The sequence below is a fragment of the Heterobasidion irregulare genome (assembly GCF_000320585.1).
Source record: "Heterobasidion irregulare TC 32-1 unplaced genomic scaffold scaffold_04, whole genome shotgun sequence".
In the NCBI taxonomy this organism is placed as follows: domain Eukaryota; kingdom Fungi; phylum Basidiomycota; class Agaricomycetes; order Russulales; family Bondarzewiaceae; genus Heterobasidion; species Heterobasidion irregulare.
This window is the reverse complement of record NW_009258200.1, coordinates 2,013,664-2,040,015: the sequence shown is the minus strand read 5'-3', so window position 1 is coordinate 2,040,015 and position 26,352 is coordinate 2,013,664. Positions and strand designations below refer to the sequence as shown.

Below are 26,352 nucleotides of genomic sequence, written 5' to 3'. Positions count from 1 at the left end.
GCCGAGAATGGGAAGACATGATATTGTGTGCTAGCGGAGGTCCGAGAACGTCGATGGGTCAGGCCGGTCAGGAGCGGATGGTGGGGAGCGGATAGCTAGGAGCAGGGAGGTTCTCCCTGGGCCTTTATACCTCTGGTCGTTGGCAGCCGGCGCACGCTGTCTGCTATCGATCGATGGCAAAGAGAAGACTCCATCGAGACGTCGTGTTCTCATCGTGCTTATCTGTACGTGTACTACCACCGCACATTGCCCCCAAATATCCCCAGGGGATATTCGGGGTATATTAGCAATATACCTGGAATATACCTGGAATATACTCGTCAGGGAATATCCCTCAAATATCCCCCAGTCAATCCCAACTGGGAGATGACTCATCCATTTCGACGGTCACCTGATGAGTGCGCGTCGTCGGACAGCGTCGAGATTTCTCTTAAGTGCTCCCTTCGTCTTACTCTCTAGGAGCCTCCAGTGTGCACATATTTTGGTGAGTCTTTCTCCCACTGAAACATGTTTCCATATGCTCTATAGTTCCGGTTTTCTCATATAATCAGATCTAATGCCTGAAAATGCGGGATCAGAGCGCATATATGCGTCCATTTAGGGCGGGCCGGGGTGGGACTGAAGGAGATTGCAAGCACAGCCTACGACGTGTGTGCGGCAAGAATTGTCAGAACGGTGGGTATTGCGGGTGTGAGCGTGAACATTGGATGGATGAGATCAAGGGTAAGCACAGGCTGAGCTTGGTGGCGTTGGCGTGGGTGCTAGCATCTGTGTTTCTCATGCGCATGGTGGCTCGGATTAGCCTCAGAGTCTGCGGTGCGCGCGCAAGTGCCAATGTCGTCGGGGCAGCAGCAGCAGCAGCAACATCAGTGAGGCCAGTGTTCATCTGGGCTCTCCGTGTCACAGTGCTAACCCCCCGCACGGCAGTACTGACCCCAGCATTACACCGCATTCTTTCCATTCCCCTCGCTCCCTGCACTCGCCAACCTTATCAAGCTGCAACCCTTCCTGGTGACCTTGTCTCTTCCCGCACTGATCTTCTCAGCCTTGACACGCATGCTCACCCCGCTTGTCCGCAGGATGCGCCTCTACGTTGCCGGCACCGATGCACTCGCCAGCGGCTGCGTTTGTGCGCGTGGCGTGCTACCAGATGTGCTCATGTTCGACAGCGCGGTGCCGCAGCCCGACGCACCCCCCAAAATGTACTCCTCGAATTCGAGGCCACGCGCTGACGCACCGCTCCCGCCACCGCAATAGATTCTTGCGTCAAGGTGCTGGTCGTCCCATCCCTGATGCGCGCCGTGGCTGCTTGCGTATGCGGGGGAACATCTAGCCGGGATTCGCACCTCTCGCCTCTTCAAGTATATTTTGTAGATCTTTCAAGCCTTAGAATTGTCGTGTAGCCTTCAATAGCATGTATTAGTTTTATGATTTGTTAATATATTTATTTCTCTATCTATGGAGCGCATATAAAGTGATTGGAATGATATCGAGCTCGAATAAACCCACAATATACTGTGAATATACTCAGTACCCAGGTATATTCACGGTATATTCAAGACATTACCTTGAATCGACCGTGAATATCCCCGGAGGGGAGGTGGGTATATTCGCGGTTGATTCCGGGTATATTGCTAATATACCACAGATATCCCCTGGGGATTATTAGGGACGATGTGCGGTGTACATCAGCACTTTGTCGTGTCTGCTGAGAGCCTGAACGACCTGGTGAGACTTGCCGCAGGCCTTCAGAGCTCTTCAGATCATCAGATAAGTGCTGATAGGGCTTCAGAGTTTTCATGGTCTTCAGGACAATGTGAAGATCGATTTCTGAATCATCAGAGGTCTCATATATGCCAGGGCTACCAGCCAGTGCGGCATTCAGAGGTTCCGACACCTCAAAGTTTCAGACCGATCGAACTTCAGGACTTCCGACAGTGCAGAGGTTCAGATCTGAAGTATGAGAGCCTACATTATACTAGACTCATGTGCATGGTAATCTACATAGGAGTTTACATAGAATTCTTTGAATGTGTCTAACGAGTAAGAAAAATGAAAGTCGAGAGGAATGGGTGTCGTGCCATACACCCCGATCAGCTGGCAAGCACGGAAGATAGTGTCAACATCAGGAAAAGGGCGCATTACTTAGCTAGCTTTTCCGGGCTTTTCCGTACTTGTTCATTCTTATCAGCTTTTTGAGCGACTTAGAGACTTAAAGAAAAGCTCCTTTCCGAGCCCAATCAAATAAAAGTCTAACAAGTTGGATTTAAGAGACAAGCGACTAAAAAGTCAAAAAAAGCGAGAGAAAAGTGAGAAGGCAAAAAAAGTGATTAAAAGGCGATTTCATTCGCATGATGATCGATAAATTTGTTAACATAATAAGCAGCAAAGGCATCGAGTGTGTCCGTGAACTTAAAATCTCAAGGTATGTGGTCGTCTCCGTAGACATCTATTAGATGTGCGCCGCGTAGGATACTGTCTACATGTATCACCGAAGTAATTCTCCCTCCCCCTAAGCCTATTTGCGGCTCCACAATCCACATACCAGTATTTGAACAAGGTTTATCACCAACTGGTACAAACCATTCAACGAGGGCGCATGGATAAGTTATCTGCTGGTGCTTGAATGAAAAAAAGATGACAACGCGCGCAGCGTGAAGCCCACGGAAGCCATCTAATTCTGGATCCTTCTCTGTGAAGATGCAGTCATTTCGTGAATAGGCGGTCTTTCACCAGCATCGCGTCGCATGGATTCTTTCTCGATGCATCCCCCCGACACCAGAGGGGTCACTTGGTGCATAGTACATCAGGGAAAAGCTCCATACTAAATTAACCATAGTCAAGCATAAATATAGCTATATACCATTAAGGATTTTTAGCTAACCCCCCCTCTAATCCTGAAATTATAAGATCTAATTAGAGCTAATTAAAGCTAATTCATTATATGGATTTTTGGAAAAATATCAACCAACCCAGTTCTATACTTTCCCTAATACTACTACATTTCTAATCATAGAGTCTATATAGAGCTTACTAATCAAACTAAAGTCACACCCTATAGTAAACTTGCCCATGACCAGAATTGAACCAACAACCTCATGCCTACACACCCGGACTAGTGCTCTAAACCACTAAGCCACAAGGTCTAAACTAATTACCTGCTAACCTAAATATGTTGATATAAATAAGGCAATCTCAACATTCCTGATTTTCTTACATATTCATCTCTTATCTATTCTATATATATAAGGGTCAATAAATATCCTAAAAATCAGGGCTTTTAATATTTGAATTTAGACACCAGAAAATAATATAGTAAACCAATAGAAAATAAAGAATACAGTAAAAATAAAATTGTAGCACTCATATAATTTGGATTTGGGATATGTAAAATTGTAATTAGGTTGTAGATTTTAATAGGACTGTAATAATATAGACAATGTTGCCTTAATTGCAAATTTAGTCATAAAGTTGATTATGAAAAATACATTCTAATTAGCTTAGATTAGTATTTTGAACAATTAGATCTAATTAAAAGAGGAGGTTTTTCCAGATGACTACCTGTTATTTGTCCATCAATAAATCCTGCCCAACATTGCCTGCATTCTTGACAGTAAAAAATGTCTCTGGCATATGGCGCAATACCATTCATGGCACATTAACAACAATTGTGTGATTATGGCCCACAGCTTGTGCTGTGGTAAGTGAGTCCCTATTGTGAATTTGCTGACTCACACTAATCAACCCTTCAACGCTTCCATTGCTCTCTTGCCCCATGCATGAGCTTTGTCACTTATAATTTTCCAGTCAATTGGACAAGATATTCTCATGAGTTGCAGCCCAAAATGCCAATGGCATGGCCAGATGCAGAGTCATGTGATGAGCGGCTTTGTAGCAGAGATATGGCTATAGACACACATAGGTCCACAATTACGAGCCCCCACACTCATGCTACTTCACCAGTGGGACCCTATAGACCACTTGAGCTCAACAAAAAAAAAGTAAGATTGCCAAAACTTTCCCGCTAGCCGATTTGAACGACTGACCTGATATGGGTGTTCAAAGTGGCCGGGGGGCGCGCGAGCACAGCGAGGCAGCGACCTCCCGACCTTCCCTTTCCGGAACCCTCACCCCCCTTCCTTCAGCCACCCGCCACGCGACCTTCCCTTTCTGGCCCCCACCTTCCATTTCCGGATCCATCAGCCACCCGCCAGCGCGACCTTCCTCCTCCTTCAGCCACCCGCGCGACCGTCCCCGCGCGAGCGAACACAGCGAGGGAGCCACCTTCCATTTAAGGCGCGTACTCAGGCTACCTTCATTTTCCCGTGGATACTAGTGACGCGCTCTACCAACTGAGCCAAGAGGGATATGCTAAATGCACAATAATATAATCCATAACGTCACTAGACAAGTCGTCGCGACTCATAAGAATTAGCTCTTTTTCCCCGTGGATGACAGTACTCAATGTTATACTAATGGGTTGGAATGCAGAGACAAGTATGATCAGGAAGCAGAGGGCATCGCGGATCAGCTCGCAAGAGATGGGAGCAAGTGTGATCTCTCGCCCCAGACAAATCTAGTGACTCCTAGCCAATGGCATCTCAGTCTCTCGCATTCGAAGAAACAACGTTCAAATTGTGGCGAAAATCTGCACACACAAGTTGCGGCTAGAAGATCGGTGGGTTGACGCAGAGCATAGTTCTTCGCCCAACTTGTGGTATAGACACGATCCACACACCGACGATCTGAGGGATAAGCATCGTCTCCGAGGTCGCACATAATCATAACAGAATCAGAATAAGTTACTCTAGACCACATGCAAGAAAGCTCAACACAGCTCGTCAGAAGTCTCCAGAGATTTCCCTCTCGTGGTCCACGAACACATCATACCAGCCGTCGTATAGCGCCTTGACAACCTCCTTCTCCCGCCATCTCTTCTCTCCCGAGGCGGAGGCCGGAAGGGGAACCAAGGTGTAATCTATGGACAGCGCCGAAAGAGCGCCTCCGTATGCGTGCGATATCCCTTCAAGTCAAAACAGGCGTCGTTATTTGCTCGACAGCGGAAAAGTCGAATACGACCTACCAGTATCAATGATGATAATTTTGCCATCGCATCTCGATACGATTCTCTGCACGAGGATATTTACGTATGAGCTCCGGCACCTCAAAGCAAAAGAACGCCGACCTCGAAATCTGGTGTGTGTCCCATGATCATCCTCCTCGTCCCCGTCTTCTCTAGCACACCATCCACAGCCTTGCAGACTATGTCCTCGTTCCCGAGCGCCCATCCCCGATACCACAGCGGCCCGTCAGATTCGTAAAGGGCCTTTTCGTCCTGGGTCGCACTCGCCGGAAGCCCTGGATATGGGTTTGGCGGATGGGGTGGTGGTTGCTGAGCGCGCCCCTGCAGCTTTTGCAGCAAGGACTTTCCGATGGCGTTGATGGCCGAGGGGAAGGGGGAGAGGTGTGCGTATGTAGGTGCGAGGCCTCCGTGCACAAAGGAATAGGCGGCATGAGAGAGCGGGGAGGGCAGGGCACGTAGAGGAGAAGATGAGTCGGGAGGGTAGTCACTGTTGGGGGGGCCGAGGGACGGGTGAAGTGGAAGACGCGAGGTCGTGGTGTAGTTCGACGCCCAAGCACGACCAATTCGACCAGTAGACAGCATCTTCTGGCGGGCGGCGACAGAGCCGAAGGTCTTGATCTCGGTCTGCGGGACATATCTGCGGCGAGATCAGAGCAATTCCATGAAAAGACAAACCGGTCGCACCTCCAGTCGCCTGCATAAGGAAGTGCACACGTTAAAAACGGATCATTGCGATTTACAAACGAAACGTACCGATGGCGTTCATCCACTCGTGGTTGCCCAGGTGGGACAAGACGCGTCCACCAGCCTCCGCAGCCTGCACACGCAGGTCTTCCATCCACAAGAAGAGTTTGACAGTGTCGTCCCCCCTGAAAATTCAGAGCTCTTTGGACCGAGGGAGGGTAGGCGAGGGTGGGCGGCAACTCACCTGTCGATGATGTCCCCGGTCTGCACGAACACATCCACGTCACCAGACCACGCACCTGTAGAGTCAACGACACCAGCCATCTCCAGAACCTTCTGCGCGTTCCCCAAGTCGCCGTGAAGATCTCCAACCGCTACGATCCTGCTCCTCCGCACGTCGCTGAGCGGTGTGTCATACACGTCACTATGCTGCGACGCAAGTTGGGCATTCAGAGACGGCGGGTTGCGATGATAGAACGCGGAGATGAAGATGAGAGGGACAAAGATGCAGAGAATTGTCAAGAGGGTGGACGGCCGGAGGGCCATCGTTGGGAAAATAATGCCTGCTCAAGCAGAGCACCGACGGACGACGAGGGAAGAACGCGATTGGTCATCCTCGCCGAGGATAGATCACCGCGGAGGTACCCCGCTGAGATTCTGATCAGTCATCGCATCCACGCAGTACAAATACTGCCCCGCAATCAACCTCCAACTGTATCTTCAACACAACGATGACAGTTCCTTTCCCGCCAGCTGGACACGTCGAAGACTCGCAGAAGCGCGTGCGCGTGCTCTTCAACAAACACTTCATCGTCGACTCCAAGAAAGCAAAACTGGTGTACGTTTCTGCCGCTCCTGTCCACCGGGCTCGTCGCCAACAGCTCTTTCACACATAGTTGGGAGCACCAGCACTACCCCAGCTATTTCTTTGCGGCATCCGAGGTCCCTACGAAATACCTCCAACAACCGGCAAAGTCGAAGCCAGATACATACGACATCGTTGTCGACGGCAAACGAGCCGAAGGGGCGGCCGTTGTATACACGGATGGCGCTTTTAAAGGCCTGGTGAAGCTGGTTTTCGGTAAGATGGATGCATGGTTCGAAGAGGATGATCAGATATTCGTGCATCCCAAGGATCCCTACAAGGTCAGCCGCGCAGTCTACTCGGTGAACAGGCATTGAGGGGCCTGTCCCTGGATCTAGCGTGTCGACGTCTCTCAGTCGTCCCGCCATGTTCGCGTAGAAGTCGACGGAGTGGAGGTAGCGAACACTACCAAACCCCGGCTGCTATTCGAAACCGGCCTCCCCGTGCGCACCTACATTCCCAAGACGGATGTTCGGACCGACCTCCTGGAACCGACAGACTTAACTACGGCATGCCCTTACAAGGTTTGTGTTCACCTATCTGTCGTTGTTCCCGCCCTGCTGATAGCTATCTGACTTGCCGGTCACCAGGGAGTGGCGAACTACTACAGCGTCGTCCTACCCTCAGGAGAGAGGCGAGAGAACATCGTCTGGTGGTACCGCACACCCCAACTTGAATGCGCCGAGATCAGAGGATTCGCGGCTTTCTATGACGAGAAAGTGGACGTATGGGTTGATGGAGAGAAGGTGCAGAGGCCAAAGTCGGTCTTCTCATGAAGGTCAGACAGGGCCTTGTGTACTCAAAGTCCGAGAAGCTTGAAGTCGTGTAAGTTGTTGTGTCGCGTGTATTCCCGTACAATATAAAACTCTTCTGTTGACCTAGAATTTGGCTCGCGGACTCCCTCTCGTCATCGGCGCTTCTCCAGCGCTCTGTGTCGAATACTCACAGTTCCACAGCTGTTGCAACACCCATCTTCAACTCCTGGATGGCCCAAGCTGCCGCCGACATGTGGGTCTCAGGCAATGCCTCGACGCGCTTTGACTCTATTAATATCGCCGCCGCCCTAAGCATATACGAAACGGCTATTGTGGTACCATGCTCGCTCAATAACGTGGCGTCTTGCGAACATAATGCGAGCGGAATCGATTGGAACAAGCGGGAAGAAGCAGGAACAGATCACAGTGGTTTGCGCCCTACTCACAGTAAATAGGCGGACCACAGCTGCCACAATGACTGACCCTCTCTCCACGCCCTTAAAGCTCCACCCCGTCGCGCGTCGCGGTACCGGTGCAATTTCCTCAGGCCACAACATCAGGACATCCTCTCGATTGCACAGATGCCTCTGCACGACGATGATAGTTGGCAAGATACTCTTTCGAGAACCGGCGACACGCAAAGCCCCGATCCTTTTCCTCAACTGTCGTCGCCCGAACGATTAGCTTGGCCACTCACGCCTCCACCTGGTTATGCTGAGAGTGAGGCAGGTAGTATTGCGCCGAGCACGCAATGGCCGCAAAGGATGTACATGACCTATCCGAACGATATCGAGGAATCGGGCCACCCGGCTCCCACCCTAGAGCCATACCCTACATCCAGAGCTTTTTTACCTACTAGCCGTCGGCTACCAACTCCTTACCCTGGACATGCGACCCTCCCCCGTCTGAATGAGCACTCCGGACAGAGCACACCTCGAATTTCCCCGAATCAATCCAGCAGCCGGCCGATAGCCGGAGAAGGAACCCTGCCCTCGAATCAGTGGCCTTTTCCTGGGCGACCAGTCCACCAGCCATCGCGGCAGGAACAGACGTCGCCTTGGGGTCGGTCGCCGGTCAATATCGAGCCTCGCCCACCCCTCGCCCAGAATCCATACAATTACGGATACAACAATGCTCGTCTCACATCCAATGCCACATTCGCTTCGAACCCATCAACTTCTCACCCTACGTTTGATCACACCTTCCATCGGGGGCAGCCTGCACCCAGGGTCACCTTCCCCGAACCAAGCACAGTTCCATATGCCTATAACTACCGACCTCAGAACTCGCCGATGGTCGGAAGAGGACAGAATGTCTGGACATATCAGACCCAGCCAGGCCCACCGAGTTGGGGCGCGCAAGGCCCCACATCTTATTGGACGCAATCAGTGCTCCCGCCCTCGGCCCAGCCGAGTCGGGGCACGCAAGACCCTACATGTCATTCGACACCCCCGCCTTCGACCGAGCAGAGTGTATGCTATCCGGCGCCATCAGACCACCAGCAATCGGTACGCCAGCCGAGCGCACCGGGGCCATACAATCCAGTATCCGGCAATCTTCCCCTTACTCGCGATTTGGAGATGCCGTCGGGGTATCCTGCGCAGATGCAGAACGCGTCCGATAAAATTCGGATTTCGCTGCTGGCGAATGATATGGAAAATGATTCCGGCGTTAGCATTCGCCTCTTAATGAGTGACAGCGCGCAGTTGTACGATGGGGACAGAAGGCTTTTAGCGTCTTGGGTCGATGATAACGGATTCATTTATCTGAGTTTTGAGGTGAGCAGCGGGCTGTGTCAAGCAAATGATGCGATAATTGATTTTGGAAACAATGCGCCCCCGTTGCACAAGTGGCAAGGGTTAGGCATGCAGAGTGGCGAGATTCATGTTGGCGACGCAACTGTCAATGAACTCGCGGCCAAAGTGGCGAAATTTGTGCATGATAGATTTTTAGAACCCCACGTGAGTGCAAAATGTTTGTAACAAGATTGTTGGAGCGCTAACCGGTGCTATCGATCTCGAGAACAGAAAGAAGACACGAAATGGTGGATCTGCCGGCGCGGAAAAGCAGGAGTTAATGTGGAAGGGCTTGCAATTTCTTACCTCCAGTACCTAGGAGGGAATGAATGGCAACCTGTGATAACCCACGAAGATTGCTCCTGACAAGTTCACCAGTAGAGCAGCGTCATGACATGTATAAAGTAACCTACCTAGGCAGACATATGGGACACGACGGCTAAATCACAGACACCCATGATGATCACGCCCATTTTTATTTCTCATGCTATGAACATGCTATGTTCTAGGCTCCCCTGGAGAACCCAAGGTGTCATGGAACGAGTTCGGATTCGGCGCATATAAGAATCAAGATCGCGAGAACAGTCAAGAGGTACTCACTCAAGGAATGATATATAGTGCTAGGAGGTGTGAGACAGATGTTCTTGACGAAAACTGAAGCCTCCAGGGCCATCGCCCTGCTTGAATCAACAAAGTAATTGCCTGAGAATCAATCGCACACCCAAAGAGTGGGCAGAATACGGAAAAATAACTTATAAGGTGAGAATGTAACACACATGCATACATTAATCGTGCAATCGTGGACTGCCCGGAGGTGGATGGTGGGCTGAGCTGGATGGTTGTTCTATCGCAACCTCGGCACTCAACCGTGAGATCTCCGAGAACGCGACCTTCAGTAAGTCGAGATCAGCATCGAGTGATTCGGCTCTGGTTTTCATCTACGGTGCAGACGTTTCAGGCCTGAGGCGTGCGAACGGAACCAAAGAACATACTGCCGATATGGTGTCCGTAGCAGCGATGAGCTCGTGGTGATGGTTGTAAACCAAGGACTGTCGTTCGCTGTCCAATTGCCGCATGTCTGATGATGATAAATGTGATTTGCGGTCAAGTGAGCTGAGTGGGTTAGCGGCTACCTGCCAGTAGCTCATTCTCTTTTTTCAGCAAGGTCGTTAACGACGAGGTTGTTATTAGTTGCTCGTAGTATGCCTTGGCTTCAAATGCCGGCGAGTCTGCAGATAGCTCAGATTGAAGCGGCCAGGGGAAGCAGGGCTATAAGGCATACCTAAATCCATGGGATCCATGGGTCTACCAGAAGGTGGAGGAGGACCTACACCCAAACCATAGTGTTTTCTTAAAAGATCCCTCGCCCTCGTTTTGGAGCGGTCAAGGCCGGGTGGAGGAGTGGATGGAGAGGTGATAGTCTGTGATGCTTGTCGCGGTGAAAGTATGCCCGAGGAATGGCCAGAGAGCGGCGACGGCGACGTTGGGCGGAGAGGGGATGGGACGGGGATTGGATTGGACTTTGGACGAGGAGGGGTGGAAGGGGTGGAAGACGAAGGGAGGGACATTCTGCTGCGATATGTTCCAGCAAATAGGCTTTACCAGTGCTTTACCTTGCTTCACCAAGCACCAAGCCCGGGTCCGGACACGTCGACGCGACGCGTCACAGCTCATGACTAGAGACCAGTCATCCGTCACATGTCCATCCGTCGCTCTGGTCTCCATCATGAACGACGGCGAGTGGCTCATCTCAGACAGTGAAGGCGAAGACTCGAGAGCCCCAAAACGCCCCAAGAACAAGGAAATTTCTGATCTTGGTGCGTTTACAACATAAGCAACTACTTTGCGCGGGACAGTAGCCACTGACGCCTCGTGTCTCTTCTTTTGTCAGTCACATCTCCACATCGTGTGCCCGCCACACACTCCTCGATATCGACATTCACCAACCCTTCCCCCAAAGTAACAGAATCCACTATCTCAACCTACACACCCATCATGGCCGACACATCGATGTCATCCTCAAAGCCTGCCCCATCTCGTCCGCGTCCTCGCCCGGCATTCAAGAACAAAGCTGCCAAGGCTGGCTCGGACGCGACAGCGCCAACCAGTGAGCCTACTTCGGTCATACAAACGCCTCCAGATCCTCCCCCGCAGCCGACCGTCATTGTCGACACTACCTCCGCGCCGCCGACTGTCCTAGATAACATCACTTCTGTCCCTTTGGACTTCTCTGAGGACATCGCTGAGCGAACAAAGAGGCGTTCGAGAATAGCCTCTAAGAATCCACCGTCATACTTCGACGGTGTCATTGAACTATCATCGGATGACGAACTCGTGGTCGGACCTTCCGTCGTTGCAAAATCCAGCGCCCGCCCGAAGCCACGTCCTGTGAAGCGTCTGAAGCTCGTCCACCCTGAACCTGGCGACGTCTCCATAGCTGAATCGGAGGTCAGGACTATTCCGCTATTGAGCTCGAGTATTCCTCTTCCCCCCTCGGACCCGCCCCCGCCAAGTAGCTTCCCAAACCCATCATCTCCACAAATGAGAGCCCCCAGTGTCATGCCACCGCCACCCGCAGCCAGTCCTCGACCACAGCTCAAGCGAAAGCAGCCACCTGGTCCTGCACCAGAAACCGAAACATCAAGACAGGATGAGCGCGACACTATACAAGCCAATCGAGATGCCCTTCGAATGCCTCCACCCCCAGCCCCATCTCCAGTGTTCATCGGATCGTCGATCGCCAGCCCTGATGCTGAGCCAGAGCACTCGGTGGTACCACCCTCGGACAAGAGCATAACAGCTGGTCGAAAGGGGAAATCCACCACGAAGAAAGAGCCCGGAAAGCCAAGGGCACCTCCAAAGAAACCAAGGGCGAAGAAGGAAACCAAGGGGAAAGGTACACTGCAGGTCGTCATCCAGTCTCCCATCAAAGGCGCACAGATGGCCAAGGCAGCACCCGCAGAAACTGCTTCGGGCGCCGACGGCACGCTCAAACGCATCCACCCTCCGGCAGGCCCATCCACGTCTCGAATCGAAGACGCATATGTTCCATCAATAGACGACAGCAGTCTTTCGCCTGTGCCAGGCTCCGAGGACGAAGATGAGCTGCAGCTGCTCCCGAGAAGATCTTCAGCAATAAGCAGTCGCGGTGCGAAGCAAGTAAAGTCTGCCAAAGGCAAGGGAAAAGCCGTTGTTGATGATGAGGAGGAGGATGAGGAGATTCCGATCAAGAGGCGGTCGGCGAAGAGGAAGGCAGCGTTGATCATTGACGAGGACGATGATGATGCTTCGGTCGCATCTTCTCAGACACCGTCCAAAAGAGTCCGCAAAGAAAAATCACAGGGGAGGGGCAAGAAGGATGAGGAGGGGGGAAACGGTGCTGCGATCCAGAACTCTAAAAATAAGACGAATTCTTCTAATAAATCTAGTAACAAACGGGCAGAGCCCGGAACGCCTATCCGGTCCAAGGTAAGCTCGTATGCAGCTTCGAAGTATTCTAGATTCTGAATTTATATTCAAGGAAAATGTTCATCCTCACTTGTCGAAAGATGATGGGCCACCTGCCGATAGCGCAAAGGAGAAGGCTCCCGCGGCATCCGTCACTTCTGCCAAAGCCACTCCCCCTACTCATTTCGCCCGAAGAAATACCGTCATCCCGCGCCGCGGTGGCGTCAGCGAGGCCATTCGGCGCGCGAGCTCGCATCCCAACAATCCCTTCGCCCCCTCTCCTGCCCGCGTGGGCTATTGCAGCCCCCTCGTCAAGACGAGCAAATCCGCTCTCAACGGTATGGTTCATCTGCTCACCATACGGCGCACCCCTCCACCGCCTCCACCGCCTCCACCGAAGAAGAAGAAGACGAAGAAGGAAGTGGAAAGAGAGGAGAAATGGGAGTTGGAGCTGGAAGACACCGTTGAAGGGTGGTGGGCTCTTAGCGACGAGGAGAGGAAGGCCTGGAGGAAGGCAAAGAGGGATAAGGAGATGGGGTATCTCGATGACTGAAAATATCGACTCCCCGGAATCTTTGGACTTAGTGGATCTCTACCTTCTCGCTTTTAATCGTGGGTTTTCTTCCCGTTACTTACTGTATTTTTTCTGAATTGTGAGAGCACTCGTAACCTGTAGGTCAGTGTCTTGTCTCATTTCGCGCGTGCATGTATACTACTGAACGATGACCACAGCGAGCAGTCTCCGTGGCCGTACACAGAAGATCGTTGTTTGAAGCCGGCTTGTGCTATGTCAAAATTTCCAAGTTAAGAAACTGTGCAGGTACCGGCAGTTTCCTGAGGAACCTCACAGAGCCCGGTCTTTCTCACGGACATCGAAAACTTTCTGAAAAGGTAAAGATGCCATTTTTCGGCTTAATATAGGCGACAAAGGAGAATCTCCAGGCCGACGGTACCTGTGTAGTATAGATGCCGGCCGCCAAGCTCCGGTAGTAGAGGTTTCCACTAGGTTTCCCAGGTTTCCCGACGTCGACAACTGTTTGTCTTGTTGTGGATGCTCACACTATGCTCACGTTCCTGTCGTCCCGACATCACCAATGCATTTCAAACAACTTCAATCAGCAAGCTTAGCCAATGGGTCAGATGGGATTCACTTAGTCTGTTCTCGCAAGCCACACTGCTCAGCCTCACTCGTCCTATCACCTCCTGCCATTCGCCCTTCGGTAGCAAATTGATCTTTAGGAGATTCCGGGAGATTTCGCTCAGTTGCTTGCATTGCTACGACAACGTAGATGTCGACATGTGCTCCAACACCTTCGAAACGCATTTCAAAAGTCTGTTCATCGCTGAAATCATCATGACATTTAACCTCCGGGCATTTTAACCCGCACATGTCGAATTCGGTGACTTTCGAGAGAAAGCGGCATGGATCTTTCACGAGCATCTTGCGACTACTTGTTGACTTTGTCTTCTCAAGCACTCGCCTTCAGACCTCTTTAGACCATTAGAACCATTAAATGATGGATCTGAGCAGCGCTGTTGGCAGGAAATTGTGGACACAACATGCCTTGGCCCGATGACTTACTTATCGACGGAGGGCGCCCTGACGTCTCCTGACGACCTCGGAACCTCCTCGATCACGGCCCTTCACGGTCTCCGTTACGCGTTGCAGTCATGTTGCTCTCATTGGTTTACTTGTGTCTAGATGCCCACCGGGATCGATATTTATTGGCAGACCATACGGATACCATCATCTATGCTTCGCGGACGGCCCGGTTTTTTGACTTCATCTCCTCAACGTTCCGAGTCGCTATAAATTACTGGTGGATGCGGATCTTGTGTTGGCCATCCCTCATTATTTTTGACCCGAACAGCCATGCAGCTCGGCCTAACCTCTCTTTTCGCCTCTTGTGTGTGCATTCACGCCGCCTTCGCTCAAACTGTGTATCTCGCAGGCGACTCCACTATGGCAAAGGGAGGTGGAGGTACTAGCACTGATGGTATAATATTCTTTATGCTCGGTAATACCTTCTCTGACTCCTCGAAGGTTGGGGTCAATATCTCGCCCAATACCTGACAGTCCCGGTTGTGAACAATGCCATTGCGGGCAGAAGCGCACGAAGCTTCTCCGATGAGGGCCGTTTCACCACCATTATCAACAGCGTGAAAAAGGGTGACTACGTGATCATCGAGTTCGGTCATAATGACGGCTCCGCTGGATCCAAGGTGGACAATGGCAGGCAAGAGGCTGTCGGTGACGGGGTGGACACGACATCTACCGTGACAACATCATCGTACGCAAATATTCTAAAATCTTATGTTCTATCTCTTGAATCGTATTAACAGCGGCTCAAAACTTACGATCCACACATACAACTTCTACGTTCAGAACGCCGTCACCGCGCTCCAAGCGAAAGGCGCAATTCCCATTATATCTTCCCAAACCCCGAATAACATCTGGACCAACGGTGTTCTCAACGGCGGTTCTCGCTTTGTCGACTACGCGAAGACAGCCGCATCGCGCACGGGTGTGACGTATGTCGACCACAATGCGTTCGTCGCCCAAGCCTACAATAAACTGGGCGAGACCACAGTCGACACGTTCTACCCCAAGGACCACACACACACTTCGCCGACAGGCGCAAACGTGGTTGCCGAGGCCTTTGTCCGGGGGCTGCTGTGTGGAAGTAGCTCGCTGAAGATAGATGTCAATTCAAAAGGCCAAGCCGCACCCAGTAAGTTCACTGTGACCATGGTCAATAGTTCGCGCTGACCTCTATTCCAGACGGCTGTATCTAATCATGAGAAAGGGACGGATGCTAGCCACAGTGAAGTGGCTTTGGCCTTATTCTTGAACGGTACTGGCCTAAAATATAACATTATTGTTTTGTTGCATCGCACAACCTGGGGGTTCATGTTTGTTCAGACGAAGTAGTCTATACCTGCGTTAGGGAACGCTAATAGACGCCGACGTATCTGTGTGGAGTATAAGACGTCCTATCATCTGCTCATCTGACTCATCAGGTATTCAGCTCCTTCCACCGGAAGTATATCACGTTCTTCATGGTCAGCAGGTTTGTGCCCGATGGGTCAGATTATATCTTACTCTATCCGTACCGGATTCGCTGGGCGCGACAGTTATATTCGGTCTTTTGGTGGTAAATTATCGGAATCTCTCGTCCTGTCAATCCTTTCTAGGACAATGTGACCATCGACAACATATGCTATCGACACCTTCGAAACGGATCTCAGCTGAAGTCAGCCCATCTTGGAAGCTGTCCTGCAGGATATCTCGACCCATATCAACATATCTAGCAAATTCAGCTGATGCTCCTGCGCTCGCCTTCAGACATGTCAAGCATGAATTCGAATATCGCCTTGGCACAATATTCTCGGATGCAGAATGCCCTGGTCCGAAGTTCATGCATCGGCCGGGGGCACCTTGACGACCTCTGAGCTTCTTCAATCATAATTCGCGATACATGTTGCTCTTGCAGTGTCTTGCATATGACTCTGAGGGGTCTGAAGCCTTACATCTAGTGGTCATGATGCTTTCCCAAGCTTGCAGACGCTGTCACTTGGTCCTTCGCGGACGGCCCGGCCGTACCTTAAATTCGTCTCCTCGACATTCCGAACCGCTATAAATTAACGGCGAGGAGCAGATGTGGTATCAGCCGTCACTTGATCATTGTTTTCTTCATTTACCTGAACAGTCATGAAGCTCGGCTTGACCTCTCTCTTCGTCTCTTATGCATGTGTCCACGCTGCCTTTGCTCAAACTGTGTATCTCGCAGGCGATTCCACTATGGCAAAAGGTGGAGGAGGCAATGGCACTGATGGTACAATGCTCTTCCTGCTTGATGGTGCTTCATCTGACTCCTTCCAGGTTGGGGTCAATACCTTGCCCAATATCTGACAATCCCGGTTGTGAACAGTGCTATTGCGGGAAGAAGCGCGCGAAGTTTCACCGATGAGGGCCGTTTTACGACACTAATCAACACCGTGAGCAGTGGCGACTACGTCGTCATCGAGTTCGGTCATAACGATGGCTCCGCTGGAGCTGTGGACAATGGCAGGCAGGAGGCTGTCGGTGACGGATATAACACGACATCTACTGTGACGACATCATCGTAAGCAAATATTTTGAGATCCTGTGCAGTCAGTCTAACTATGGTTTCAGTGGCTCGCAGATTGTCATTCACACGTACAATTACTATGTCCAAAATGCTGTCACCTCGCTTCAAGCGAAGGGCGCAATCCCAATTGTATCTTCACAGACCCCGGATAACATCTGGGCCAATGGGGTCATCAACGGCGCTTCTCGGTTTGTTGGCTACGCGCAGACGGCCGCATCCCGCACCGGCGTGACGTATGTTGACCACAACGGCTACACCGACCAGGCCTACAACGTGCTAGGCGAGACGACAGTCGATACTTACTACCCTAATGACCACACACACACTTCGCCAACAGGCGCAAATGTAGTTGCGGAGGCCTTTGTTCGGGGGCTGCTATGTGGAAGTAACTCGCTGAAAAGCAAAGTCAACTCGAATGGCCAGTCTGCTCCTAGTAAGTTTAATTTTGCGTTCCATAGTTTTGGGCTAAAACAGTTCATCCAGATGGCTGTATTTAAGGTGTCGGAGGTTATGAGTTTCTAACTTATCTATTTCGTCATTGATGCTGGCCCATTATCGTGTCGCTCGATTACTTATCTGCAAACGATGTCGAACTGTTTGGCAAAGAACCCGAATTCTGGAATAAAATCGTAGCCCAAGTGAATCGGCGAACCTGATACGACTGTAAGCACGAAATTAGCGAACTCCAAATGGTAGATGTGAGAAGAGCTGCGGGGGTTTGTGTGATCAATCATCAAGAGCGCTGTCGCAGTGGTGCTTCTGAGATCAAACGATGCCGCCACGGCATCGCCAGAGGCACGGCTGTGACTGCCGCGTTCGCAGGCAACCTGCAACGAGTCCGAGGCTCCTCATCACCCACCATTCGTATCTATCAGCATGAGTACATTGCCGCAACCTCTCCTTCATGCCTTGGACAACATTAGATTCTACACCAAAGACGCGTTTTCATCCATTACGAGCTGCATATGCCAACAGCAGTCCAAGCTGAAGATCAATGGTCGGACGTGTCAGTAGCTAGTTCCCCCTAGGCCCTCCGGACTGCTCGATATATCGCATTAGGGTTAGTTGTTGTGATTGGGGCTCATGCTTTTCTTTGTCCAGTCGCTATCATCAAGGTTCTCGGAGAGGGAGGGTTCTCATTTGTTTACCTGGCGAGAGATGAGAATAGCCAGGTCAGCTCTCAATTTTGCGTTGTCTTTCATTTTCCACTGAGCCAGACCGCGACTTAGAGGGAGTTTGCATTGAAAAAAATACGCTGTCCAACTGGATCCGAAGGCGTCAAGGACGCGATGCGAGAGGTAGAGGCCTACCGACGTTTCAAGTGCGTATGGCTTTCATTTATGCAGGCCGCGTACATATCAAGCAGCTGTTTCTATCAGGCATCCCAATATCATCCGGATTTTGGTAGGATCGTCACTCAGTCCTTCTATAGGTCTTGCCTGATCGATTTCGATGCAGGACTCTGCCGTCATTCAGGACCCGGAAGGCGAGGGGAAGATCGTCTACCTTTTTCTACCAATATATAAGGTCCCACTCCTTATGTTTCACTCTCGACATCCTTATTGACATAAGTTTCAGCGTGGAAATCTTCAAGACGCGATAAATACCAACACTCAAACGAATTCACATTTCTCTGAACGTCAAATGCTCCGCCTCTTCAAGGGCACCTGCGAAGCAGTACGCGCAATGCATACTTACCGGACACCGGCCTCTTCCTCCTCTTCACCTCCGTCGTCTTCGCAATCTCGTGGCCCTGCAGCGCGGGACCATGATGAAGATGACGACGATGACGAAATGTTTCCTCACCCAGAGGGAGATGCAGAAGGTGGCTATTCATATGGTGGATCCGGAGGAAACGCATCCAGTGTTCCTCTTGTGACACGACAGAGACTGGACGATGGCGATGTCGTGTTTGATGGAGACGAAGATGCCTCTAATGTGGTACAAGGTAGTACAGGGGAGTTGGTACCCTACGCGCACAGGGATTTGAAGCCAGGGTGAGCATTCTCATTTGACTACAAAATAGGTAATCATGTACCTACGGACTCTTGACTTACAGGAATGTGATGATTGCGGATGATGGATCAACGCCCATATTGATGGATTTTGGCAGTTGTGTGAAAGCCAGGATACCTATTCAGAACCGGTCGCAAGCGTTGTTGCAACAGGTTTTGATTCTATGAGTTTCCCCATTTCATTTGCTTACGCGCCCATCTTCCAATAGGACATTGCCGCAGAGCATAGCACAATGGCCTACCGTGCTCCTGAACTGTTTGATGTCAAGACGGGTAACACTCTCGACGAAAAAGTCGATATCTGGGTACGTGGATGGGTCATTGTATGGCTGATCGCTGTCTGATCTACTGCAAACGAGAATAGTCACTAGGCTGCACACTCTTCGCGCTTGCCTACTCCCACTCGCCTTTTGAGAACACCCAGACAACAGAACAAGGTGGCTCAATAGCGATGGCTGTGCTGAATGCGCGGTATAAGCACCCGCCTTCGCAGTACTCACCTACTCTCAAAAGCCTTATTGATAGCATGTTGAAAGTCAATCCTCAGGAGCGACCTGATATTCACCAAGTACGCCGATCTCGAACCTTTCTAGTTTCCATAGTCTAATGGATGTGTAGGTGCTTGAAATGACGAACCGAGCGCTACAGGGCTAGTCTTTGGCGACGAGGTGTAACATTTATTTATGGTTGGGTCGAGATTACCTACCTTGATGTCTTGAGACGGACCCCTGTGCTCTTCAACCTATTGTTTGATGCGATACCGACTCGAGCGAAATACTAGGAAGATCGATCATACCCTGCCGCGATACACACCGAGATACTAGTCGATTATCTGCAATAAGGGAGTGTGACTCTTTCCCCCCACCTTTAGTCCCCCATGGCCTCCCTTCGGACGTTGGTGAGAATGTTTCGGGTGATTCAAAGACCTGACGGCGGTTGTAGACGTGCTCTCATCGAAATATCGCTTGTTTTTACGTCTTCGATGTGGATCATTTGTAACAACTGGCTTCATATCTGAGGGTGGCGCATCCTTTTTCCGTCTTTTTGGCTTTGGTTCGTCCGCCATGGAATTGTCTTTTGGAGAAGTTGTTGATGCGCTTTCAGCCTTCATTATCATTTTCGATGTCGGTTTCGATTTCGGCTTTGTCTTTTCTGCGCCAAGTAGCTTGGTTTTGGAGTTCTTTGTTGGTGGAGGGGTATCGCCCGCGCTTGACACGGCTTGTTCATCTGCCTTCAGGTGCTCTTTTCGAGCTATCTTTTTTTGCTTGAGTTTCTTTTGTTTCTCGCGCTTGGCAATGAGCTTGGCCTGTTTGGCTTTCTATTCAAACCAATATTGAATCTGTAATTTCAGATATCTCATGGCAGAAAAACTCACTCGTTTGGCTTGTCGCTTAGATGTCTCATTCGGAGCGACCAACGTGCTCCCTGATGGTCTTGCGAAAAGTTCCACGACGTTGTCGTCGGGGCTAGCTTTTTGAGATAGCTTCTCCAGTCGTTTCAGGCCTCGCGCATGAAGCTGGGTGGTATGTATGTATTTTGATCATGTAGACTTTAGTCGCTCTGGGAATGCGTACCTGAGACCGCATATGCACCTGAATCATGGCTGGGTTTTTGAGTCGTTTGCCCGGACAGAGAACGCACGATTGGATTTCTGGATCCATCGAGACGACATAGAGTGGATCCTGTAGTGCTTCGGCAACTGTGATTTGTGGTCCACTATCGGGATGGTCGGTTTCGTCCTCGTCACTCTCTACGACATCCTCTCCCTCTTCCTCCTCATCGCCGACAACATTGTTTGCCAAGCCTGAATCATCCCCTTCCGATTCGCTGCCCTTCACTCGCTTTCTCTTCAGCATACCAGAGGCAGACGCATCGCCGTCGTCATTGGATATGTCAGAGTCCGAGTCAGAGTCCGAACCTGATTCTGACTCTGAAGAGTCCGTATCCTGTAATCCCAAAACTTCCTTCATCTCCTCGTCGATTCCCAGCTCCTCTTCGTCTTCCCTTCGCTTGCGTCGCTTCTCCACGCGTTTGAACATGATGCACTGAACAGTTGTGAATGCGAAATGGAGGACAGACTGAAAGAACAAGGACTGATACTGAGTGACGCTAGCTAGAAGACTATTGAAGATCGACTAGTAAAAAGCAGGTCATGTGACCACGATACTTTCTACATTCTGCTGGTCCAGTTCTCTGCCCTTCATCCCCTTCTACAATTTCGGAGCTCGAGGGTCCACGGTAGCCAAGGCCTTCACCCCAAGGCCTTCAGACAACGGCTTTTCTTCTGTCAAATATCCTAAACAACCTCTGTATGCACCGCCACGGCGTCCTATGCACGAAACATCTTCGCTCGCATATTGCATCGTCTCGACATGACGCTTTCTCGCTAGACTTTGTCCGAGCGCGCTCTTCGACCACCAAAAAATCTAGTTCTGTCTTTCAGAAGAATGGCCGTATGGTTGAACAGATGACGAAAGCCGTTCTTAGCGCAGCATCGCGTTCAGAAGCGAACTCGGGGTGGAGGCGTTCGCCTACTCGACGTGGAAAAGAGCTCGAGCTCGTCAATGCCATTCTCGAAGAGTCTCAAATGCCTTCCAAAGCATCTGTATTTGCTGAAGCTGAGGAAGCCGATTCAGCAGATAGTCTGGACGTCTCCTCGACCTCTCTTCTTCCGAAACAGCTGCCTCTAGGTGTCGGGCCTGGATCATTTGTTCAAATGCGTCGGTGCGCCACTTAAAGCTTCCCTGTTGGTCATCATCTGAACTTATATGTGCAGTAACTGGGTCGTGATCAGTTGTATCTTTCTCTCTGAGGACTATTCAGGGGGCGAGCACAAGGTTTTGCTTCTCACCATCACAGGCAAATTGATCTATGGTGTCTCCGAGGACATCATGTACGCCATACCCAACTTCGTTGACTCAAACCTCGTAGCTCGAATTGGAAAAGACCCAGTAGCCACAGCCTCTCCTCAGTTGATGGCTCGCGTCGTGGCCCTTCGCAAATTACGCGAGTTCCACAAACTCGGGGAAGACGGATATAACTCACTTGCCCGGCCTTTCAGCAGACTCTTCGATCAAGTCTGCTCACCGGATCCTAACCAATGGGGTGAAATCACTGTCCCAGAAGTTGTGAAGCTCATTGGACCGGACCGTTTATCCCCCGAACTTGCTTCCTTCTGCCTTCACGAACATTTAATGACACGCTCGCAAGAGTATGTCGCCGACAGCACAGATTACTTTAATACACAGAAATTCCTCGTACGCCCGCGCTCACATGTGGAGCGCATCAAGACAGTGAATGATATGTTAGCCAAGGATGACCCCAGCATCTCTAGATTTGTGGAGAAGGCTAAAATGATCATCAATGATTCGAGGCGGAGGGCGGATGAGTCCAACGGAGAAATGCCTAGCTTTTCGTCTTCACAAACACACGAATTCATCGACAACGACCGTATCTTCCTCTGGTTTTTGCGGGACTCACTTCACCAGTTGCGGAGTATACAGCTTGACCCTTATACAGCGAGTGTCTGTGCCCTCGTGAAGGCGATGGATGCGTACTCTGGTGACATCTCGACTGACACTGTCCGTCAGATGCTGATCGAGCTTGGGGTGTTCGCACCCTGGCAAGATCTGGTATCTCTCAGGGTGGAATTCCAACTGGAGGACGAGCATGAGGATTCTCCACGTGCGAGGGAACGCGCAGCCCTTGTTCAAAGGGGGCTCTCTGTTTCTCCATCTTCAGGTCCATTAGGCCCGGAAGATTTTTATCCGTCTGATCGTTTAGAATCCATACGACACGATTTTGGCGACATGCCAGTGTATGTCATAGATGACTACCACGCCGAAGAGCTAGACGACGGCATGTCTGTCGAAATTATCCCCAATGAACCCGACCACTTCTGGCTACATGTGCACATCGCTGATCCGACTTCCCTTCTTCATCCCAACCACATCCTATCTCAACGAGCTCGCAAGGGAGGAGAGTCACAGTATTTCAATTACGTCACATGGCCGATGCTCCCTCCCTCTCTTATGAAGTATGGGTTATCTCTAGGCGTCAACTCAGCCCTCAATAAACCAGATCGCGTCCTGACTTTCAGTGCCAAAATCGATCCCACGGGTGAGATTGTGGACCACAAAGTTCGCGCGGGTCTGATTCGAAACGTACACGTCCTTCATTATGAAGACGTAGACCATTCGATGACTTTTGAAGTAAAACGACCCACTTATCCCTTTGGCCGTTTACCCGGCTTTCGACAGCCCTCATCCCTTGGTCTTGCCCCCTCTGACAGAGAAAATTTGCGTCTCTTGGACACACTGGCAAAGCGACTTTCAGCCCAACGCTTGGCGCTAAACACTGTGATTTTTGACTCCAAGAGGGCTTCGGTATCGTTGTCCCCTAGACCGCTCCCCTTCGGCCCAAACGACGCGCAGCGACCGATGGCATATCGTGGATTCCCAGAGCTCAGCTATCAAGTTGGCGGGGCGGATATTATTGAGACAGGATCACGGAGGATAGTTGCCGAATCAATGAAGGCAGCAGGTCGTGTAGCATCGCGGTTCGGGCTCGAGCGAGGGATCCCATTGATACGTCGTGGATTGGAAAGGCCATCAACCAGCAGCGAGTCTGAGTTCCAGGAGTTGCTGTCGATGCGTAATCAACAAGGCATCGTTGATTATTGGCACGCCCTTCGACTTCACGTGTCCGTCCCCCCCGCAACAAACAGCCTGCAGCCTCAGAGACACTGGACTCTCGGGATTTCGAGTGACGAGGGCTATTCGTGGGTGACGTCGCCTTTGAGGCGTTACTGGGATCTAGCGGCGCATTGGCAGATCAAGGAGGCACTGCTTTCCCCTGGTTCGAAGCCCATGTTCTCAGCGGCCGAGATGCAAGCGTTGATCGATGACAACGCTTCTGGGGAGCGGGTGCGGAAGAGGTTGAGAGAGTTGCATACTGTGTTCTGGTCAGCTCTGTATATCAAACGATGGATGGCGAACAACAAGACTACGATCAACGACACCTCTAGTCCACTGGAGGGACTTGTCGCTTATGTGCTCGGAACAGCGAAATACGATCCACGTCTCGGCCTCCGTTGGCAGAAAGGAATCGTTCCGAAGTTGGGCATACCTGTGTGTATCACGTTGACCAATGGGGAGGCCGCAGAGGTAGGGGACACAGTGGGTGTGAATATCAGCCATATTGTGTTGTCTGATCGACCAAGGGTGTATACGACACTTGCGTAGAGTACTGGTACGTTACGATATTTACTGCCATATAATACATGTTCTACTTCTCAGGCCACATTGAAAAGGACGGAGTCGTCTGATGTTTTGTCCGACCTATTGAATGGGCTCGACGAGACTGGCCCGGCGGCAGCGGTTCCAGTCTGTAGGAATCGCAAGTTCCCACGGTGCAATGGTGCGATTTCTACAGGCCTCTTATATTTTCTGCGGGTTCTAACCTCACACGACCATCCACCCCTCTCTCCCTCGCCTGTTCCTTGCCGTCCACTTTGACGTTGCGGTCGACAGCCATGGAGTTCAACGCTACCGCAGTTCCTTCGTCGGACGCGTGGTCGGGCTACCTTGCTGAAGCGCAGAAACACCTCTCGTCACGGATGATTATCTTGGCTCTCATCAACATACCCGTCATGGCGGTCGTCCTCAACGTTCTCAAGCAGTTGGTACGCATGATATCTCCCGTGCATGTACACACCGAGGCTTATTTCATGTTCAGGTTCTGCCGAGGGATAAGTCCTTGCCACCAGAGGTGTTCCACTGGCTTCCGTTTATTGGCTCTGCCCCATCTTATGGCCACGATCCTCTCAACTTTTTCTTTAAGTGTCGCGAGAAGGTATGTGTTACGGTCCCCTGAATGTTGAACCCCGTTGATGATGGTGTGTGTCTCAGTACGGCGATGTTTTCACTTTCGTGCTGTTTGGACGCAAGGTGACAGTCGCTCTGGGTGCAAAGGGCAACAACTTTATCCTTGGCGGTAAAGTTGCTAACCTATCGGCTGAGGACGCGTACACGGTACGTTACGCGTCGGTTCTTGTGTATTGCTTTGGCATAGCTAAATTTTGAAACAGCATCTTACTACGCCAGTCTTTGGCAAAGATGTGGTCTACGATGTTCCAAACGAGGTTTTCATGGAGCAGAAAAAGTTTGTCAAGGTTGGTCTCTCGACGGACAACTTGCGCGCCTACGTGGGCATGATTGAGGACGAGGTGACCGAATTTATGAACCGAGATTCGACTTTTCGTGTCTACCAGGAGAACGATATCAACGAGTGGGGTCGGTTCGACGCGCTCAAGGTGCTGGCAGAGATCACTATTCTCACGGCATCAAGGACGTTACAAGGCAAGGAGGTTCGAAGTAACTTGGACAAGAGTTTCTCGGAGCTCTACTCGGACCTGGATGGAGGTTTCACTCCCATCAACTTCTTGTTCCCGAATCTGCCTTTGGAGAGCTACAGGAAGCGAGACCGCGCTCAACAGAAGATGACCGACTTCTACGTCAACATCATCAAGAGTCGACGAGAGGGTACCAGCACTGTATGTATCTTTCCAAGTCTACCATTTTGACCTTGAAATAACACCTTGTTAGAATGATGAGACCGATATGATCGCAGCCCTGTCCAATCAGAAATACAGGAACGGACGCCAACTCCCTGATCACGAAATCGCACACATCATGATTGCTCTTCTCATGGCTGGCCAACACACGAGCTCTACCACAGGTTCCTGGGCAATTCTTCACTTGGCTCACAGACCTGATGTTGCGTAAGTGTCCCACAATGTTGCATGATTTTTCTGACCATTATTGTGAAGCGAGGCCCTTTATCAAGAGCAAGTAAAGCATTTCTCGAACCCTGACGGTACGCTCCGCTCGCCGACCTATGACGAGATCAAGACGCTTCCCGTGCTCGACGCTATCATCCGCGAGACCCTCCGCGTGCACCCTCCTATTCACAGTATCATGCGCTATGTCCGCTCCGACCTCATCGTCCCGCCTACACTCGCAGCGCCTTCCAAAGACGGTCAGTACGTCGTACCTGAAGGCTACTACGTCCTTGCATGCCCTGCTGTCAGCCAAGTCGACCCGGAGTTGTGGACGAATGCGTCCGAATGGGACCCGACGCGGTGGAACGACTCGGAGGGCGAGGCACAGAAGGCGTTCAAGCAGTACACGGACGAGAATGGGGAGAAGGTTGACTACGGATTTGGCGCTGTGAGCAAGGGGACTGAGAGCCCATACCAACCCTTCGGCGCAGGCAGACATCGGTGTATCGGAGAACAGGTACCACCCTCCTTGTTTTAAAGGATCTACCTTCGTTTGTTAACTTTCTGGGGCAGTTCGCATATCTCCAGCTTGGTACGTTGCTTGTCACCATGGTCCGCAACATTGAGATGCGGTTAGAGACGCCTTTCCCCGAGCATAATTACCACGTAAGTCATCCCGGCGCTCATAGCCTTCAACGCGTTGGCTGATGCCCGTTTTGTTCTCTAGACGATGATCACGATGCCGAAGGAGCCGCGCATGATCAGCTATCGTCGGAGGAAGTTCGATTAGATC

The 26,352-nt window shown here is 51.0% G+C and overlaps 13 protein-coding genes across 13 annotated transcripts; 9 read left to right on the top strand and 4 right to left on the bottom strand.

Annotated features, from left to right (window-relative positions):
* Positions 1 to 779: 779 nt before the first annotated feature.
* On the top strand, positions 780 to 1,257 carry HETIRDRAFT_107265 (uncharacterized protein; the record flags this gene model as incomplete). Its single annotated transcript, XM_009547130.1, has 2 exons — positions 780 to 869; positions 940 to 1,257. The coding sequence occupies 2 exons, from the start codon at positions 780 to 782 to the stop codon at positions 1,255 to 1,257; spliced, it is 408 nt and encodes a 135-aa protein (XP_009545425.1).
* A 1,073-nt stretch (positions 1,258 to 2,330) lies between these two features.
* On the bottom strand, positions 2,331 to 2,800 carry HETIRDRAFT_417135 (uncharacterized protein; the record flags this gene model as incomplete). Its single annotated transcript, XM_009547129.1, has 3 exons — positions 2,331 to 2,411; positions 2,448 to 2,726; positions 2,780 to 2,800. The coding sequence occupies 3 exons, from the start codon at positions 2,798 to 2,800 to the stop codon at positions 2,331 to 2,333; spliced, it is 381 nt and encodes a 126-aa protein (XP_009545424.1).
* A 2,041-nt stretch (positions 2,801 to 4,841) lies between these two features.
* On the bottom strand, positions 4,842 to 6,313 carry HETIRDRAFT_426532 (uncharacterized protein; the record flags this gene model as incomplete). The annotated part of the gene is made up of 6 exons (XM_009547128.1): positions 4,842 to 5,023; positions 5,084 to 5,129; positions 5,186 to 5,720; positions 5,768 to 5,777; positions 5,837 to 5,952; positions 6,012 to 6,313. The coding sequence occupies 6 exons, from the start codon at positions 6,311 to 6,313 to the stop codon at positions 4,842 to 4,844; spliced, it is 1,191 nt and encodes a 396-aa protein (XP_009545423.1).
* Positions 6,314 to 6,498: 185 nt separating this feature from the next.
* Positions 6,499 to 7,408, top strand: HETIRDRAFT_315349 (uncharacterized protein; the record flags this gene model as incomplete). Its single annotated transcript, XM_009547127.1, has 4 exons — positions 6,499 to 6,605; positions 6,664 to 6,913; positions 6,971 to 7,156; positions 7,223 to 7,408. The coding sequence occupies 4 exons, from the start codon at positions 6,499 to 6,501 to the stop codon at positions 7,406 to 7,408; spliced, it is 729 nt and encodes a 242-aa protein (XP_009545422.1).
* A 209-nt stretch (positions 7,409 to 7,617) lies between these two features.
* Positions 7,618 to 9,549, top strand: HETIRDRAFT_315983 (uncharacterized protein; the record flags this gene model as incomplete). Its single annotated transcript, XM_009547126.1, has 3 exons — positions 7,618 to 7,834; positions 7,892 to 9,348; positions 9,415 to 9,549. 3 exons carry the CDS (start codon positions 7,618 to 7,620, stop codon positions 9,547 to 9,549), a joined length of 1,809 nt encoding a protein of 602 aa, XP_009545421.1.
* A 419-nt stretch (positions 9,550 to 9,968) lies between these two features.
* Positions 9,969 to 10,751, bottom strand: HETIRDRAFT_107262 (uncharacterized protein; the record flags this gene model as incomplete). Its single annotated transcript, XM_009547125.1, has 4 exons — positions 9,969 to 10,121; positions 10,176 to 10,261; positions 10,317 to 10,412; positions 10,466 to 10,751. 4 exons carry the CDS (start codon positions 10,749 to 10,751, stop codon positions 9,969 to 9,971), a joined length of 621 nt encoding a protein of 206 aa, XP_009545420.1.
* A 158-nt stretch (positions 10,752 to 10,909) lies between these two features.
* On the top strand, positions 10,910 to 13,183 carry HETIRDRAFT_450807 (uncharacterized protein; the record flags this gene model as incomplete). The annotated part of the gene is made up of 3 exons (XM_009547124.1): positions 10,910 to 11,000; positions 11,075 to 12,651; positions 12,704 to 13,183. The coding sequence occupies 3 exons, from the start codon at positions 10,910 to 10,912 to the stop codon at positions 13,181 to 13,183; spliced, it is 2,148 nt and encodes a 715-aa protein (XP_009545419.1).
* A 1,410-nt stretch (positions 13,184 to 14,593) lies between these two features.
* HETIRDRAFT_107260 (carbohydrate esterase family 12 protein) lies at positions 14,594 to 15,426 on the top strand (the record flags this gene model as incomplete). Its single annotated transcript, XM_009547123.1, has 4 exons — positions 14,594 to 14,627; positions 14,675 to 14,921; positions 14,974 to 15,362; positions 15,413 to 15,426. 4 exons carry the CDS (start codon positions 14,594 to 14,596, stop codon positions 15,424 to 15,426), a joined length of 684 nt encoding a protein of 227 aa, XP_009545418.1.
* Positions 15,427 to 16,342: 916 nt separating this feature from the next.
* On the top strand, positions 16,343 to 17,260 carry HETIRDRAFT_163550 (carbohydrate esterase family 12 protein; the record flags this gene model as incomplete). Its single annotated transcript, XM_009547122.1, has 4 exons — positions 16,343 to 16,466; positions 16,514 to 16,757; positions 16,808 to 17,196; positions 17,247 to 17,260. The coding sequence occupies 4 exons, from the start codon at positions 16,343 to 16,345 to the stop codon at positions 17,258 to 17,260; spliced, it is 771 nt and encodes a 256-aa protein (XP_009545417.1).
* A 379-nt stretch (positions 17,261 to 17,639) lies between these two features.
* HETIRDRAFT_316384 (uncharacterized protein) lies at positions 17,640 to 19,432 on the top strand (the record flags this gene model as incomplete). The annotated part of the gene is made up of 10 exons (XM_009547121.1): positions 17,640 to 17,769; positions 17,865 to 17,935; positions 17,993 to 18,084; positions 18,143 to 18,167; positions 18,222 to 18,290; positions 18,342 to 18,760; positions 18,823 to 18,931; positions 18,988 to 19,083; positions 19,143 to 19,346; positions 19,397 to 19,432. The coding sequence occupies 10 exons, from the start codon at positions 17,640 to 17,642 to the stop codon at positions 19,430 to 19,432; spliced, it is 1,251 nt and encodes a 416-aa protein (XP_009545416.1).
* Positions 19,433 to 19,544: 112 nt separating this feature from the next.
* Positions 19,545 to 20,874, bottom strand: HETIRDRAFT_409079 (uncharacterized protein; the record flags this gene model as incomplete). Its single annotated transcript, XM_009547120.1, has 3 exons — positions 20,353 to 20,874; positions 20,154 to 20,294; positions 19,545 to 20,096 (listed from the first exon to the last, which is right to left on the bottom strand). A coding segment is annotated over exon 1 (442 nt), but the record flags the coding sequence as incomplete, so codon positions are not given.
* Positions 20,875 to 21,089: 215 nt separating this feature from the next.
* On the top strand, positions 21,090 to 24,021 carry HETIRDRAFT_163547 (exoribonuclease; the record flags this gene model as incomplete). Its single annotated transcript, XM_009547119.1, has 2 exons — positions 21,090 to 21,502; positions 21,555 to 24,021. 2 exons carry the CDS (start codon positions 21,090 to 21,092, stop codon positions 24,019 to 24,021), a joined length of 2,880 nt encoding a protein of 959 aa, XP_009545414.1.
* Positions 24,022 to 24,395: 374 nt separating this feature from the next.
* Positions 24,396 to 26,349, top strand: cpm117 (cytochrome P450 monooxygenase 117; the record flags this gene model as incomplete). The annotated part of the gene is made up of 8 exons (XM_009546352.1): positions 24,396 to 24,461; positions 24,515 to 24,631; positions 24,688 to 24,810; positions 24,867 to 25,331; positions 25,384 to 25,559; positions 25,608 to 26,076; positions 26,133 to 26,225; positions 26,287 to 26,349. The coding sequence occupies 8 exons, from the start codon at positions 24,396 to 24,398 to the stop codon at positions 26,347 to 26,349; spliced, it is 1,572 nt and encodes a 523-aa protein (XP_009544647.1).
* Between the last annotated feature and the right edge of the window lie 3 nt (positions 26,350 to 26,352).